Source organism: Ostrinia furnacalis, unplaced genomic scaffold (assembly GCF_004193835.3).
Source record: "Ostrinia furnacalis isolate ACB-3 unplaced genomic scaffold, ASM419383v2 OfSCF0993, whole genome shotgun sequence".
NCBI classification, from domain to species: domain Eukaryota; kingdom Metazoa; phylum Arthropoda; class Insecta; order Lepidoptera; family Crambidae; genus Ostrinia; species Ostrinia furnacalis.
Window position 1 is genome coordinate 48,853 of NW_021131232.1, and position 11,205 is coordinate 60,057.

General features: G+C 34.3%; 1 protein-coding gene across 1 annotated transcript; it reads right to left on the reverse strand.

Moving 5' to 3' along the window:
- Positions 1-4,921: 4,921 nt before the first annotated feature.
- Positions 4,922-10,545, reverse strand: LOC114350838 (circadian clock-controlled protein). The gene is made up of 6 exons (XM_028301782.1): positions 10,213-10,545; positions 9,048-9,140; positions 7,096-7,243; positions 6,628-6,761; positions 6,391-6,540; positions 4,922-5,375 (listed from the first exon to the last, which is right to left on the reverse strand). The coding sequence occupies exons 1-6, from the start codon at positions 10,280-10,282 to the stop codon at positions 5,188-5,190; spliced, it is 783 nt and encodes a 260-aa protein (XP_028157583.1). The 5' UTR covers positions 10,283-10,545; the 3' UTR covers positions 4,922-5,187.
- Positions 10,546-11,205: the final 660 nt, after the last annotated feature.

Here is an 11,205-nt window from a genome sequence, read left to right on the forward strand (position 1 = left end):
GGGTTCTGCTGTCATCTCTAAACTCGAAAATGTTTTTTTGTTTTTGTCATTATACATTTTTAGTTCTTTAAGGCTGAGTTGGATCAAAATCGTAATCAATAACGACCTTAAAGAAGCCCAAGTTAACAGTAAGACAACCCAGGACCAAGCCGCCTGGAGACGCATGATGCGGAGGGCCGACCCCAAATAAAATGGGAATGGGCCAGGCAAAGTAGTAGTAAGTAGAGATGGGTTATACTAGATAAATTTGATACTAGGTGCACCTATTCCTAGTATTTATTAATACTCGATCCAAATACCTATTCCACCTAGTATGCAGTAATTTAGCATACTTAACGCGACTAGTGCGGAATAATCCACGTAATATGACTTTAAAATACATTTTTCTTTGAAAAGATACAACCGTAGTATGAATAATGCAATTTGAAATTGAATAATAATGTTTTGCTGGCTGTTGATTGATTGATATCCTCCCTTCACATACTTCAATTTAAATTTAAAAGATATCAATTTCATAAAAATACTTACATATTTTTTTCTTTTTTACATGAATTTACATTAATATGGTTTGACTACGTTTGTGTGCGTTTGCTTCGTCGCGCTCAAATTTGTGGTCAGACAGAGACGGAGTGAATCTCTACGTTCGCACATAAGCTTAGCGAGAAATACTCGGTGTGCGTAATACACGACTACGGATTACGCAATAACAACCTCTATTACTTTGATGGTAGGGTCAGAAATCGTGTAATTTATAAAATACTAGGTGGATCAAGTATTTAAAAAATTGGAATAGGTGACGCTTAGTACTGTAAAATACCTAGTGTGTGGATCTGTTCTAGTAAATACGTCTCATCTCTAGTAGTAAGGCTGAGTTGAACCATCTTACTTTGACCGTAACTTTGACGATAGCCGGTGTTTTTTGTATGGAGTTTGACAATTTTGGTTTAGGATTCTGCTGTTATCACGAAAGGCGAAAATGATTTTTATAGTTAACAAATTTTAGTTCTGCTGTGACGTAAATTATAATAACCTTATCCAAGATAAAATGTATGTAATTTATGATAATGTATCAAAAAATGCATTTTAATGATAGCGTATAGCAGGATTAAAAATAATACTCGTAGGAGTTAATAGATTGAATTATTAACTATTAGACATAGAGGTCGCCACTGAGCCTGTTTTCTCCGTCCAATATTACACGCGACAGTGCGCTAACTGTTATTTTCGTGTTAATAACAGTGCCTTTACTACATTTTTATAAAAACACAACAACGTTTATGTAGTGTATACCTTCAAGAACAGAATAGGCCATGAGCCCTTGACTTAAATGCCGATACTGCTGCCGCAACTTTGCAATGGGAATTTTATATTGAGTAAAATAAGACACTTGAGTCCCAGACGGCATTAATTAATGTCATAACAATTGATTATCTATTGTGTCTAGATTCGCGGGCCTTGAAGGATTTAATAATTTTATTATAATAATATTTTAATAATTTATTGCTTTTATTTTTTGAGAATTCAAATTCGTTTTATGAATAATTCTTAACCTTTACACATTTCTATAGTACCGATAGCCGATACCGAAGTACGTGTAAATCTGTCAGAGTCGTAAACATTTTATGCCAAAATACCTCATGAATATGTGAGTGGCGATGGACAGACTGAAAAACAAGACGGCTTTTCTACATAACAAGTGTAGGACGACGTTATTTTAAGAAGTTTACTCACAGACTATTCCCGTAAGCCACGCGTTACCTTGAACCATCACGAAGTACGACCTATTTCAGTTTATTGACTAAAAGAACGTTCTGGAGTACAAAGAGGTTCTATTTCTGCGGACTGATCATAAAGGCAGTGGGAAGAAAAGTCAGACGTTTCGGACGTGGGCTTAAATGCGTCGATCGTCGTCATCGTTTCATTTTTGCGAAAGTCACAGTAACATATATTTTTTTATATAAAAAAAATTAGCTGCAGTCAAAAAAAGGGGATAATCTGAAGACAAGTGATTCAGACATAAACTTTTTACCTTTCCTTTTTATTTTATGACAAAATAATTATTTGATATTCTACATAAAAAACAAAGGTGGAGTGGAGATCCTTCTCAACTATTAATGAACAAGTAAGTTTCCTAAATTAGTACCTATTTGATTTCCTGCAGTCATAATGTTATGAATGATTAGTCTTATCTAAAACGTGGGCACAACAATCGTGATTGGCGTGCCGTTCGTAACAAATCGTAATGTAAACACGAAAACTGCAGCGGCAAACAATGCAGTGAGTGGGTGACGTCACGCGTATTCGGTGCAAAGTGCATGTATGCAGCTCAACCTCCTCGCTTCTATGCGGGCCTGGTGTTCGTTCCTTTTGTGAACGACACGAAAGGGGCCCTATCCCCTTCGAGCACCCTTCTCTGGGTCAATGCTCATCTGCAGGTCAGTAACCGGTGCGACCTTCATCTGTTTTGGTCTGTGCGTGTATGATGCGTTTGGATTATTATACTAGATGCGTTTGTGAAAGCTGAAAAAAGTACTAAATCATTTTTAATTAACAATATTAGTAGGAAATACTAGTAACGAGTGTACGAGTCTCAATTGCATTGTCAGCTTTTTACTTAAAAGATCATTCATTTTTGCCTTAAAACAATGACATAACAATCATAATATATTTCTCACAATTTATGGATTTGAATAAAAGTGATAATACGTTGAAAAAAATAAGATATCTATGGTTTAATTTAACAATTATTATTGTGTGCGTCATTCAGTTAATTTCCTAAAGTTTTGTTACAGCGACTCCCCTACCAGGAACTTGTAGTACAAGGACTGCAGGAAAAAGGAGCGGTGGAATGCAATCGTATGCATTTTGTGTGACGCGACGTATCTCCATGACGAGACGATGACGACATGTAAGTGATTGATAACTTATTGCTATTGTATTCAATATTATACTTATCGAAACCACTAAGCTATACAAGTCACACAGTGATGATATTACTGTTAGAATATCTACTTCCATGAGGAATAGAATTTTCTTAATATGGTAAGGAATTCCAATACTACTGTAACCTTCCCTTGCCTTCTTAATTAGGAAAACGGAAATAACTACAAGCTAAAAGCCTCAACTAAGCGTTTAAACTAGAAAGGTTTAGGTACTGTTAGGGCTTGTTCCCTCGGAGACATCCCGTTTTTTGCAAGAATGGTTTTTTTGCAGATCGATATTCAGTAAAACATAATATTATTATTAAAAATTCAAATGCAACCTATTTTTACGGGTCGGGTTAAATTCGCAGAAAATAGTATAATTATAATATGTAGTATCAATGTGCTAGCAAGCAATTGCTTAATTTGCTTCAGGGTTAATCCGGCACTGCAAACAATAACCATCATGCGTATGGTGATGATAATTTTGATGGCAAAGAAGACAATAAGGACCTACAAAAGTTTGTTTAGGCTTTGAGTAGGTAATATCGTAAGAATCTTCTTAAGCTTTGTTCAATTAGGTATATCAACATTATTTATAAAAACAGTGGCCGCGATAGAACATTCATTTCATACTTACTCAATATTCTTAAGATTTTTAATGGCTACCGAGTGTTTTTGTGACCGAAAAATTTGAAGCGCACTGAAATTTCACAACCTCGTTCCAGTTTATTAGGGAATCTGGCACTTTTCTAAAAATAAGTCCAACCGACTCATGTTCTTTGTATGTCGCCGTTTCAGCATCCAAGCTTCCAATTCTGGATGACGAAATGCTATGTAAATTATTACTTTTTTTAGTTATAGGACGTGAATAAGTAAACATTACAATATCATATCTTCATCTTTTTTATACATATAATCATCATTTTTTTATACATATAATATTCGTAAGGGATAGGTAGGTACTTTAAAAATATTGATCATTTTTATCTGTTTTTAATTAAATATAATATTCATTTAATTCAGTTAGAGGCCTTTCCAGGTCATTCAGAATATTAGCTCAAATCCTTATGATTTTATATTACTTGGTTGAAATGAAAGAGGAATACCAACAGTATTGACACACATCTCCGAATATATCGCATTAGTAATACACCTGTGGAAACAATAATCTTGATATTGATCAGGAATCGTAAGGGGATATTTCCGTCGATCGCTCGCATCTCAAGCTTCTGCGTCGTGTCCGTTATCGCGCTCTGTGTACCGTTCGCCCATCGGCTCCCGTATAAAACACGTTATAGTTCTGAGTATCCGCTATTTTGTTCCCACCTTTCGTGACAGAGCCATCTAGTGGCTGACGGGTGAAACGCGTGCGTTCCGTGCATTTTTGTGAAGTGAATATTTGACAAACCCACATTTTTAAAATGCCTGGACGTCCTATTTGGCAGGTTAGTGCGAACAATTTTCTTTGTGATCACTAGCAATGTGATGATAGCTTGGAAGTCATTACTAAAAAGTCCAAAAATATTACAGCAAATTGATAAAGCAAATATTTTTGAGGCGCATGTGGTTTTTTTCGGTGCCATCTCTATCAAAGTGTAGGAATATTTAGAAATTTTACTCTTCCACCTTTTTTGTTAAGAATAGTTGATTCTAAACTTGATGGAAAATAGTCGACCTTGGACTACCTGCAATAACAGGTAGGTTTACACATCGTTTCGTAAACATGCCCATTTTGGCACTTATCCAAGAATTCGGGTTTATTTTTTAAATTATTTTTTGTTAATTGACAAATAAAATTAATGCAATTATCTGCTGTCTCATGAAAAGCCGATGTAGAACAAATTAGATATTAATGAAAATACATTAATAATATTGCAGAGACCTAAATTCAAAAGATATAAAAAAAAAAAAAACAATTATTAAGTATAAATCATTCTTTATTAAATGGTACTTCAAAAACATTTAAAAAATACACTAATTTGTAAATAACTCATAAAAATTTTTCCTTAAACATAACAGTTCGTAAAATGATTTTGAGCTTTGGATTTTAAATAATTTAGTCAATTCAATTAGTAAAATTAACTTAAAAACTTAAGTTGAACGTTGATATAAACAACTACGTATAATATTCTATCATAAACTTTATACGTAATTAATATTACTCTAAAATCACTGACATATTTTATATCTAAAAGGCCACATAGACATAGTCCATGTTGAACTTGATTAAATAATTAAATTAAATTGGCAAAATAGTGTACAATTATACTTTTTTATCCACTTTTTTACTTGTATTTTTCACATCGCCAATCATGAATTTGGCTGGTAAATTATGGAATAGCCGTTGAAGGAAGTTTAGTAGGATATCTTCAATTGTTTTGGAAAGAATCGGTCGTAGAGATTCCGATACAGGCCGCCAGTTGGCGTTCAAATATGCGTTGGTGCTGTCCTCTGTAAACAAAGAAAATAAATTCTAAATATTTAACTTATAAGGTACAGATTTTCTTGCTGGTTACTTATTTATTTCATGCACTACTGGATTATTAATTTTAATTGATTTTATTTATACTATATCCGTCTTTTCCCAGTTAAATTATTTTTCTCGTAAAGACACAGCTCATAAAGTAGGTAGGCTAATAGTTGCGCGAAAGATAAAACAAGAACTTTTTACTATTTCATTACGATACGCTACGTACACACGTTTTACTACGGTACTTCATAGTACGGTACTTTATAATTGCCTTAGATAAATATAAAATATGAATTATATGGATTTATAAACGTTCACGTTACACAAATCATCTAATTAATGATTTGTGTAACGTAACGATAATTTAGATCTAATAGTTTATATTATTTTATCCAATAGAATCTCAAATCACGACATAATAGTAATAAAGCTCACAATCATTTAGCTCAAAACGTATCAGACAGTCATAAAAATGACGTCAGATTTACGTCGTTAATACGCTGTCAAATAGAAAAACTTCATGAATAAAATTGGCAACAACGTACAAGGTGAACGTGTCTCGGCGGACGTTCTCAACGTTGCAATTTGCGTCTCACTAGTACCAGGCTAACATAAAATGAAGGAGACTGTTAGGCTGAAAGCCAGCGCCATCTAATAATTTGAGAGTAGCCACAGCTTGGGAAACTTAGTTCCAAGGCAGTGGCTACTCTCCGGTAGATGGCGCTAGTAGTACTATGCTTTATTTAGTTTACATAGCAAAGTATAGATGGCGGCTCCTTATTGTTTTTATGTTTTCTTATTTGAATTATTTTTTAATTTCAATTCTATAAAATAGCAATCTTAATTACATAAACAAATACCCTCAAGGTTTTATACTTGCAAACAAATAGGGTGCCTAAGAAACATTTATGCCCACTTTTATTGGACAGGAATGGTATGTTTCAATAATAATTGCAATTTTTGATCAAACTGCACTGTTGTTAATTAATGACTTACCTAATGAGTCGATGCCGTCGAATAAGTTGTTCATTCGGAGTTTCAAACCACCAATGTTGTATTTGACATGAGCGCCGGTCACATTGAAGAACAGAAAATCTTCTTTCTCGTACAATTTTACATCACTCACAATGTCGATTGTCATGTTAGCTAAAAATAATAACAACATTATGTTAACCAGTATTAATATTTAGTGACGTAAAAGTGTTAAAAGTCGGTTGTATTTTAAGTACTTACTTGGCTCAAACCAACATTTACCACGACCAACCAGAGGGATTAACAAAATTTTCCCTTTAAGGTCATAAGTGCCTTCAATCCTAATTTTCGGGACTCGGACTTTCGTGTAGAAGTCATACGTTTTACCGTCGACCCTGAAAATTAAAAAGATATTGTTTATTTTACATGTTTTATTATGCAAAAGTGAACTCACTCACAGTTATTTTTCGTATTCCTACTCGTTTAAGCCAAATCACAAGAGAACTCTGCAAATACTTTGCCTTGTGACAAATGTGAAACCTTGTGCTCATTTAATTTAACCAAATATGAAGAAACAGTGATTTCGTTATCGAACTTTACGTTTAACTGATCATTTCTTTTTAATCGAATGAACGAAAGAAGACTCGATTCGATAAAATTACTCGACTCAATCGATCAAATTGTCGAGTGAAGTACCAGGAGACGATAAATCAAAGAAGGTCTACTCACTGGCTGAGAAGCACTTCGGTTTTACCAAATCCAGTCACTGTGACGTCGTCTAACGCGGCGTTAACGTTGACGGGGCCTTCGCCTTGTAAAATCCTTATTTTGGGGATTTTCAGTGGATCCAAAGGCGGCATGTCAATTTCTGGAAGCCCTGGAATGCATAGAAATGTACCATTTGAAACACCATAGTCAAAGTGGTTGGTTGTTGCGATAATAATGGAATTTTGTGAAGGATATCAAATATTTTAATTTTTTAAGTAACTAATTAAATGACGAACTAATAAATAAACACATTGTTTTTTAAAGAGATTAGGTGTTTCTAAAACACTTTGTCAAGGTCAGTTCGCAACAAACTGCAATACTGAATCGGATTATTTATCGAAAGGAATATTAGGAATCATAGACACTCGAGTCATCGCATGAGTGTAGTGAAGAAATAGCGCTTTCGCTTTCCGCAAGTTATGTACAGATGTTTCGTAATTGAGGCTATGTGACTAGCCCAGTGGCTTGTAACCTACCAGCCCACTATCATTATAGCCATCTTCAGTGCCGGATTAGCCACGTAGCAAGAGTAGCAAATGCTACGGGCCCCGCGAATTTGGGGGCCCCGCGCTCCAAAGCCTGTCTGACCGAAATAAAAAAAGATTAATTTAGATAGGAGCGTTAAATATCTTGCATTAGGCTATGTTTTACTTTCACTTGAAAATCTAAAACTCGATTTCATCACGTTAAATCATAAAAATAAGTAGGTAGGTATTTTACGAACTTTTTAACGTGAATGTTCTCTAATAGGCCAGTAGAATTAAACACAAAAATGAATTAAATCTGAAACAATTCCTACTAAAGATTTTAGTGCTTTAATGGCTTCATTAGTTGCCCATAAAGACTCTCCTAGGTTTTCGACTTCGACGGAGTTGTGCTTAAGTGGTGGGGGCCCTCGAAAGGGGCGCTTTTTCGGTTTTCCGGTTATACCGCGTAAAGGACTTACCCTATCGAAAAGTGGTCTTCCTGACGGTTGAAGGGCATTTAATCCTGCATTAAATAAGCAAGGTGTTTTAGAGTCTCAAGTAAAAAAGCGGATAATTAAAAAATGAGGTTTACTATTATTTATTAACAAAAAACGTATGACAAAAGATCATTTTACAAACAACGTTTGAAAAACTAATCATTTTAAAAAACTTTTAATAAATAATTCTTTAGAATCGTGTTTTCCAAACTTAGAAATTGCCTTGCGCATTTACATGTCTCTCATGATCACTAACTGCAGTGGCGAACGTTCTTTTTCAACATTAAAACGTATTAAAAATGAATTAAGGAACACGATGGGACAAGAACGTCTTAATCATCTTACTTTGTTGAATATAGAGCATGATTTGCTTAAAGAAGTTGATATTGAAAGTGTTATCTCTAAATTTTCCCACATTAAATCAAGAAAAGTTCATTTGTAACAGTTTTGATTTATTTAATACCCTAAACTTGAGAACCTAAAGCAAACCAAGGGCCCCTTGATAGAAATTTGCTACAGGCCCCGCGCTGGCTTAATCCGGCACTGGCCATCTTGACAACGTTTTGATATTAAAATTAACATTTAATTACAAGTACAAACGCTACAACAAACAAAAGCATGTGTACTTATTTGTAATGAAAACAAAACAAATGCCAACAACGCCAACACAAAATGGGGAGTGAGTACTAGGAGTACAAAACTACCAAAGAGGTTAAGTTGCATGATTGGCTTGTGCAATGTGCAACCGCTCTGCAACCGTGCCGGTTTTAGCTGACTGGTCTATAGACGCTTAGGGCTGGCAGACTGGCACAAAATAACATACAATTAAGAAAAAAATCCATAGAATTTTCGTAACTTTGTCTTTGAAGAAACAAATTCGCATCGAGAAATTGTTAGTAATAAAAAATACAGCATAAGTTTTTAAATCAGCTGATAAAATTTAACATACCGGGACCAAGAGCGCTGAACAAATGCTGCACAGCATTCCGTGAACATTCGTCAAATTCTGGATCACTTTTCAGGCATGTCCTCACGAAATCAGCTGAAAAAAGAGGTTTTAATTTCAGAGTCAAGGCCACTACATACTGGTTTAATAAACCAAGTTTTATGAAGTTAACCAAATGAAACTGGATAAAATTATGCGACCCGTAAGACGAGTTAGAAGCCGATACTGAAGTGGCATTGACCGTTGCACTTTGGTGGTCGTGTCATTTTTCATGAACAAAAATTATCAATTCAACAAAGCGTAGGTACTATAACTTGTACCTCCAAATGCTAACAATCATAAACATATTTGCATAGTTAACAATTGAAAATTGATTAGTGCTAATAGTCCAACACAGATTAATTTTAATGATTTAAAAAAAATTAAAAGTACTCGTAATTTAAAGAAAATTCAAATTCCGAGTCTAGTCTACTGTAGGATTACCTACTATTTATTACGATCGTGATAAATCAGTTTTATTTTAAATCATATCAATAGAAATAGAGTTATTTTTATTTGTCAACTCTACTTTTATGACACTGAAAAATGAAATTGTGTAGTTTGAAATTAGTATTTTCATCAAAAGTCTCATGTCAACCCTGCCTGACATTATTGGATTTAAACAATGGCATTCTACATACTAGCTAGCTACATAGGATAAAATTATAATCGAGATAACGAAATCGAATATCTAACTAATCGCTCTCATTCGATACTGACACATATCATTGGGCAGCTATCATTGGTAACTGGGTCAGAACGAGTGGAACATAATGCATGTCATGCATCAATTGCTATGGTTACGCACATTATACGCACATTACGCGTTCATTTGACTGATGAATTGAATACGGCTGCTAATTAATTTGTTTTTCGAGAAAAGACAAGTGATTTTAAGATGAGATAACAAAACACTGTCTTTTATTGATATTTCATAGGTAATCTATGCTAGTTTTATGGCAACCAATCTTTTTTTGATGGCAGGTTGAGATAACAGGCCGTTGAACTCAAAACCTATGATCTAACGGCAATCGATTTACGTAACGGCCCGATTAAGAAATCGATACACCCGGCGTTTCTTTGTTTACATTCGAGAAATCGTGTGTGATGCACAAAAATAGGTACTTACGTTTCGTTTTGTAATGTTCCGCTATGGTATAGTGTATCACTGTCACTAATAATAATAATTGGAATTGCATTTTTTTTGTTTTTTTATGGAGAACGTATGAGACCCTCAGGCGGCCTGAGGTGGTGGAGAGATACTAAGTTCCAACTATGACATGCATCGATATTCCGCAAGCCAGGCGAAGGGGGGATTTGTACGCAATTGTTAACTATGTAAATAAAACTTAAACTTGCGTTGCTTAAGTTAATATTGCTTGTAAAGTCCACAGACGGTTCGGTGCATTAGCACTGTCCATCGATTGTGATTTTGAAGTTCATGACCTATACTTACACACAAACCACTATTGCATAAAACGTCAGGCTTTGAATAAATGACTCAAGGATAAGTTCCTTCCTATTTATTGTAACTGTAGTCATATTTACTAATATTTCATGAACTCGTATCATCATCATCGGTCATTTAGTCTCCACACAGGACCATCACCAAGCAAATATCGCCTCTATTAATGTAGAGTCAACCAGCTTTTTGGTGCAGAATGTATAAAGCAAGTAACTCTTAACTAGTATTTTCTTCTGATTTGAATCAATTTTTCTAACTAGGTTAGGTACTCGTACTACTCGTACCTACTTGACGATTTTTCATCTATTCGATCGTTTTCTCGATTCAAGATTCCAGAAAATTTTCTTTAGACATGTTTTATGTTAATTAATGCGTCAATGACAATATGAGGCAATTGATCTCTGGGATTAATGGCTGCATGGAAACAAGTTTGTAAATAAGTACTTTAATACTCGTATAAATATGAATTAAATACAAAACCTTCATTGCGCACGAGTAATCTATCGACCATGATAAGTTCCAATTCAGAAGAATAAATAAGAAAATTGATTTTTTCAACTCTTTATTTTTTTAATTCGAACGATAGTTTTATTGACTTAATTTATCAATTACATGCTCATTTCGTATTAGAAAATAGAAATAAAAAATAGAGTCACA

Coding starts and splice junctions, on each gene's coding strand:
- LOC114350838 (XM_028301782.1), bottom strand. CDS start 10,282: ATGCAATTCCAATTATTATTATTAGTGACAGTGATACACTATACCATA. Junction 7,244..9,047: donor GTTCAGCGCTCTTGGTCCCG/GTATGTTAAATT, acceptor TATGCATTCCAG/GGCTTCCAGAAATTGACATG. Junction 5,376..6,390: donor CGACGGCATCGACTCATTAG/GTAAGTCATTAA, acceptor CTTTGTTTACAG/AGGACAGCACCAACGCATAT.